Below are 6,193 nucleotides of genomic sequence, written 5' to 3'. Positions count from 1 at the left end.
GTAGAGTTCTTGACATTTCATTAGTTCGTTTTTAATTGCACACAAAAAGTTACTTACCTAAAATTTCTCCGTAACACTTTTTAAATTGAATCTTTAATTAACGTTATGCAGTAGACATACAATAAGCACATAAAACTAATTTTATATCAACTGTACAGTGTCTAAGACTTTTGTACAGTACTGTATATACAACAATTCCGCTAAGATTTGTGAAAATAAAATAAGGAATTGAGGTAAACCACTGTATTAAGACAAGTGACTCATGTTAAACAGGAATAAGCTACAGTTTTTAATTGTTGAAAGGTATTAAAGGTGTTTAAGGTTGGATATTTATGCTCTGTGGTAAGGGCCTAATTTAACTACAACGGATTTGCCAGATATTATCAAAATATTAAATATTTTCTTATCCTTTTTGCTGTCCAGTTTACCTTCTGTAAACCAAAGGCGGATCAGTTTATTCTTTATTAATGATCAACCCATCCACAACAGCACAAATATAAACGGACTTTGGGCTTCTTTGGAGAGAGAGGGCTGAAAGATCTCCCACAACAATGAAGCTCGCTCATCCGAGTGTGGCGAACCGTGCGACCATGAAGCTGGCCTTACTGCTGTTATTTATGTTATTAACCAACGCTTTCCCAACAGCAGAGGATACTGAGGAGCTAAACCTGGCTTCATCAGATACTCGGTCAACTTTTGTGGCCCTCACTGAAGTCCAGCTTATCGCTAACGGCCTCCTGCAGCTAGGTAAAAACCTGAGAGACTTTGTGCAAAAGACAACGGGCCAGATCAGCGACATATTGCAAAAGCTCAACATTTTTGATAAGTCCTTCAACCAGCTTTCTGTGCTGGCCAGCGAGATCAAAGAGGAAGAAGAGGAAATGAAGAAGACCACTGTGCTGCTCAAAGCCAATAATGAAGAGATCAAGAGCCTGTCTCTGGAGATAAACTCCAAAGTAGAGGACATCATGAGGGAGAGAATCCAGCTGCGGAATCAGGTTGGAGGACTTGAGGAGAAACTGAGTGGACTTTCTGAAGGTCTTCTCTCAGCAGATCAGGTTGCAGAAATTTCAGCACTCAAAGTAAGATTCTTTGGGCTTATTTCAAAGTTTATATTTCTCCTTGTTTAGTTATGTCCCTGTAAAATAAGCACTCTGCACTTACACAATAGTGCCACTAGTCAGAACGGTGTCTACCTAATATGCATTGACAAGTACAACAATAAGCTAACGCTAAGCACTGTGGCAGCCTCACACTGTTTTCAGACTGGAGCTTCAAACCTTGATCCTGGCCTTCAAAGTTGCGCAACAGAAAAACGTTACCTTTATTGTTGGTAAATCACGAATTTTGAACTGATAATGCCACGGTCAGCTGTCCTTGGGAGACCAAGAGTTTTTAGAGACCAATTAATTGTGCACTCTGGGTGGGTTAGGGTTAGGGTGTGGCAGTGAGCTCGGGTATGCGGAAGAGTGCAGATAGCACTTTCCTTCGAGTATGTTGTGCTGCTCTGTAACACAGCAGGAGCAGCAGTTTGAAAAGATGGTGTCTTCACATGTCTCAGAGGAAGCACATGCTAGCCTTCACCCTCCCCAGTTTGGTAGCTGTTGTGTGTAAAATGGGAGAGAATTGGCAAATGAACAAAATTGGGAGGAAAAAAAGGGTTAAAAAAACAAAAACAAACTTGGCCCCAGCTATAGGGTGCAGAGGCTCAGTCAGGGATAATCAGTTGTAAATGAACTGTGATCGATATTTTAGATGTTTAGAAAACTTTGTGGGGAGCAAAATACAGAACTGATATGGTGATCAGTTATACGGAATGATATCAACCCAGGAAGTGATCCAAGCCCAAGAAAGGAGTATCTCAGACCTGCTGAAGGCGGTAAAGGACCAAAATGAGCACTTGAATGGCCAGAAAAACAAGATCAAAAGTCTGGAGAATAAGGTAGTGTTTTGTTGTTGTTTTTTTGTCCAACCAAACCACTTATACGTGTAAACACAACCCAAAACATCTGATGCAACACTGTTGTCACTTCACTTCTAGCTTAACTCTGCCAGCCATCAGGAAACTTTGTTGAAGTTTAGTTGGGATGCCGAAACCTACAGCATGTCAGATTATCTGTCCAACTATTCCATTGATGGAAGCTTTTCAAGTGGTGAGAATTCCAGTGACGTGGACTTTTGAGTGTTTTAGCAATTCTTTGTACTGAATGTGTGAACGATTGTTCTGTAGATTTCCCGAGAGACTGCGGTGAGGTCTTCAGCGGTGGAGAGAAAACCAGTGGCCTGTATCCCATTAAGCCTAATGGATCCAAACCTTTCCTTGTGTACTGTGAATTCATAGAGGGTAAGAATACACACAAGACCCAGGACTTCTATTGTAACTCCTGATAAAATTCGGAGATATTCTTAAATTTAACGTAGGTGTAGGCTGATGTCCTGATAACATGAGCTCTGCACCCCACAGAAGGAGTGTTCACGGTTATTCAGCGCAGACATGGTGGCTCTATTGATTTTAACCAGTCCTGGCAAAGTTACGAGGATGGATTCGGAGACTTCAAGAGTGAGTTACGTATTTGGAATGTTGGTGCTCCTTGAAACTAAAAATACACCAATGAGAGTTTAACTCATTGCAGTGACAGAGAAGCACAAAGAAGCCCATTTCTGAGAGCTTGCCTCGATCAGTTACATTACACTGTACTGTACATCGAGGGTATAACTCTTACAAAGTCCTGTGCAAAGTCCCACAGTGTAACAGCAATATGACACCGAGTCACAGCAGAGACTCGGCTCGGCCAGTTAGAGATGTACGAGATGACGAGCGTGATGGAGTTGACGGTGGTATTCACATGAAAGTCGAAGCTTGGGAAGCTGATATGTTTGAGCAGTGTGTACATATGTGTACTGCATCACTATCAGCAGGTAGTTGAGTGGCATTGTGGGTAATATAGGAAATTGTTACCCAAAGTGAAAACTGACCAACATGCAAATGAAAATAAAAACTGCATTTGTAGTGACATCACCGTGTTTGGTGTTTAAAGCTTGTTACTTGTGCGCTGTACAGTAGGTGAGTTCTGGCTTGGTCTGAGGAAGATCTTCTCCATCACCCAGCAGGGCGGCTCTCTCCTGCACATTCAGATGGAGGACTGGAAAAAGGAAAAGCATTCAATGGAGTTCCAGTATGTATTGGAGGGCCCTGACTCCAACTACACCATCCACCTCAAGCCAGGAGATCCGACCCTGGATATGGACGTCCCGACAAGACTGAGATTCTCTACTAAAGACCACAACGATGGAAATGGACCCAAAGAACAAAACTGTGCTCATGATTATACAGGTACAGAAAGTAAAATACATTACGTGTACTAATCAGTCCATACAGGATTTCATTCAGGAGTTTTTATTTGTGATTGTTGTGGCCAAAAACGCTTGATTTTGTTGCAGCTTTTTTTCAAAACTTGCGATGCAATTTGCGTTTTTTTTTTTTTTTGCTGAAAGGTACTTGAATTGGAGAAAGTACAATTGCACAAAATTACTTTCCCCGTGATGCTTGTTAGTGAATGTGACGTTTTAGCAGTGCTCACGTTCAACGCACGTGAATCAAAGAGGACTTTGTCTGAATGCGCGTCGTGATGATGCCACATGGTGCGTCTAGGCCCAAATCTGCGGTAATTTTGAAAAATTGCAAGCTCCACCGAATATTGCGGAGTTTGCCTGCTTTTGCATTAATAGCAAAATCCTGGAGGGCCTGATTAATAATCAGACATTGGACCTCATTTATCGAGCTGGATACAACTTAATTTATCCGTAAATATTCCACAGGAGTGTTTACACAAGAGATGTGATGTTCAAGAAAATCCAGTTCGTATCCTACGTTTCGCTTCTGAGTTTGTGTAACTTTACATATAATGTGAACCTCGACAGATCGGCTTCAAATCATATAACTGTCGATGAGTTACTGTGATTTTACTACTTTACTACTTTAGAAGCGTAGGATACTTAAATTTTTATGTGTGGTTCTATTTAAGGAGGCTGGTGGTTCAGCACTTGTGGAGATGTCAACCTGAATGGAAAATGCATCCAGAGCCAACCTCGCAGGAAAGGAATCCAAGGGAAGCACAATAAAGGACAGTCCCACTTAAAATCCACACAGATTTCCATTCGTCACCGTCGGGAAGCATAGTCGCCTGTAAACCAAAAGAAATGATGTGGAAATGTGCAAATATGTGTTCAGCTTTTTTAACCACGTGAAACCTGACTCTGTAATTGAGCAACATGTTGTCCATTAAACAAAAAGTCCAATGTCTGATTTATTTCTGATACAGTTCTTGCGTTCTTTTTATTCTTAACAGTTCTGCATTTACTTTGACATACCAAACACACACACACACACACACACACACTTGATTGGTCACGCCCTGTTGGATGTCTCCAGTCTGCTTTTGTGATTTTCATTAGCTTTTTCCAGAGAGGACAATAAAAATCCTGGCTTGGACATTTCTCTAAGGATTTAATGATTAAGGTGAATTGTATTTAGGCTTTGTCAATGTTAAGATCCAGCACTCTTCCCGTTTTGTTTACTTTCTTTTGTTGCTCATGTGGTTTGCGTCGCATGTTTGACGTTTCATGACTCACAACATTTCCATATGTACAGAAGACGATGTTGAAGTGAAACAGACAGAACCCATGAGAGTAGCGACACTTTAGCGTGGGATATTTAAATATGACACTGAGCAGGATGGTATAGTCAGTATTTAGTTAACCACATTTTTTTTGAGGTATCCGCTTTCATCTGCATCTGTATGCCATTTGGACCATTTATTTCACCGAGAAACCACAGAATTTTGGCAGTTACTTAAGAAACCTCGGGTCTCCACTCACATCTGTATTATAAACAGTTCTCGTATTGTTTTTACAGAATCAGACCAACAATAAAGTTCTTTGAAGAGGTTTTTGTGTATTTTTTGTGTTCGTGTTTAATTGCAGCTGTGGCTCAGGTGGTAGAGCAGGTTGCCTGCTAATCGCAGGGTTTGTGGTTCGATCCCTGGCCCCTGCACATGCCGAAGTGTCCTTGGGCAAGACGCTGAACCGCAAGTTGCTCCCGATGGCAGGCTAGCGCCTTGCATCACAGCTCTTTGGTGTGCCATATGAATGGGGGTATGGGTGAATGAGAAACAGTGTAAAGTGCTTAGAACCGTTAAGGTTAAAAGGTGCAGACCATTTACTCCAATTTCTCAGAAAGACCCAAGAAAGAAAAGTCATGCTGGTGTTACTTAAATCTGTTTCCTCTGCTTTGTTTTGGAATATAAGTCTTCTGCTACCACCTAGTGTTATAGGAGTGATAAAAGGTTTATAAATAGGAAATGCTGCTCTAACACACCTGATTCAACTAATCATCTAATTAATCTCCCGTCCTGTGGGGGTTATGCTGCAAAGCAACGAGTAATGAGTTGATATTAACGTTGCTACTGCTCAGAAATACAGGGATGCTTTTGTGACTTCTCCTACATCGTTACCATGGTTAACGTTTATGATAATCCTGATCATCCTGAGAGTCAGTTTGACACATGAACGTTCTTCATTCCTCTGAGGGCGCCTCGGAGAAAAATGGTTCTTGAAGGAGTTTTTTTTTTTTTTTGTATAGTTAAGGGTTTGGAGTCCTCTTGTAAACTCTTGTAGAACCTTTAAGGGCTTCCCCAGAGGGAGCTCCAATTAACCCTTAAAGGAAACCTCCACCCTGAAAGACATTAAATATGCTTTTATTGAAATATTCATGATATGATTCTGGTGCTAATTTGTCGGTTGGTGCCGGTCAGTTTTCTTCTCTTTTTTTTCTCCAGTTTCATTTCTGCTGAACATTTCTGTTGAACATTTCTGCTGAACTAAACATTGGTGCTGTGTTTTCATTAATCCTGTGAGAGGTTAGCGGCTGTGTCCCACGCTAATGTCACACGGGTTCAACAATCTGAAACATGAGTGATAACGGGTTCCGTTAGCTCCTGAAAACAAAAGTTATTCAAGTTGTTCTTTGTAGAGTATCATCTTAGGAATGTTTTTTTTTCTGATTCATAGAGAAACACCGTATTCCCCAGAAAGGGTTTATCTGTCAGATATACTTTACAGGGCAGTGAAATTCTTTTCTTCACATAAGACAGGAATTTGGGGTCATATGGCTCTCTCCTAGAGAAGAGAGGGT

At 41.1% G+C, this 6,193-nt stretch overlaps 1 protein-coding gene across 2 annotated transcripts; it reads left to right on the top strand.

The window, feature by feature from the left end:
• Window positions 1–508: 508 nt before the first annotated feature.
• On the top strand, window positions 509–4,310 carry LOC108267487 (angiopoietin-related protein 3). 2 transcript variants are annotated; one of them, XM_017471582.3, is made up of 7 exons: window positions 509–1,082; window positions 1,832–1,942; window positions 2,042–2,153; window positions 2,231–2,344; window positions 2,468–2,560; window positions 3,062–3,334; window positions 4,026–4,310. In XM_017471582.3, exons 1-7 carry the CDS (start codon window positions 552–554, stop codon window positions 4,178–4,180), a joined length of 1,389 nt encoding a protein of 462 aa, XP_017327071.1. In that variant the 5' UTR covers window positions 509–551; the 3' UTR covers window positions 4,181–4,310. The 2 variants fall into 2 exon arrangements, with proteins under 2 accessions (XP_017327071.1, XP_017327070.1); XM_017471581.3 differs by having other exon boundaries at window positions 510–1,082; window positions 2,465–2,560.
• Window positions 4,311–6,193: the final 1,883 nt, after the last annotated feature.

The sequence above is a fragment of the Ictalurus punctatus genome, chromosome 7 (genome assembly GCF_001660625.3).
Source record: "Ictalurus punctatus breed USDA103 chromosome 7, Coco_2.0, whole genome shotgun sequence".
NCBI classification, from domain to species: domain Eukaryota; kingdom Metazoa; phylum Chordata; class Actinopteri; order Siluriformes; family Ictaluridae; genus Ictalurus; species Ictalurus punctatus.
The sequence above is the reverse complement of the archived record's forward strand: the minus strand, read 5'-3'. Positions and strand labels throughout refer to the sequence as shown.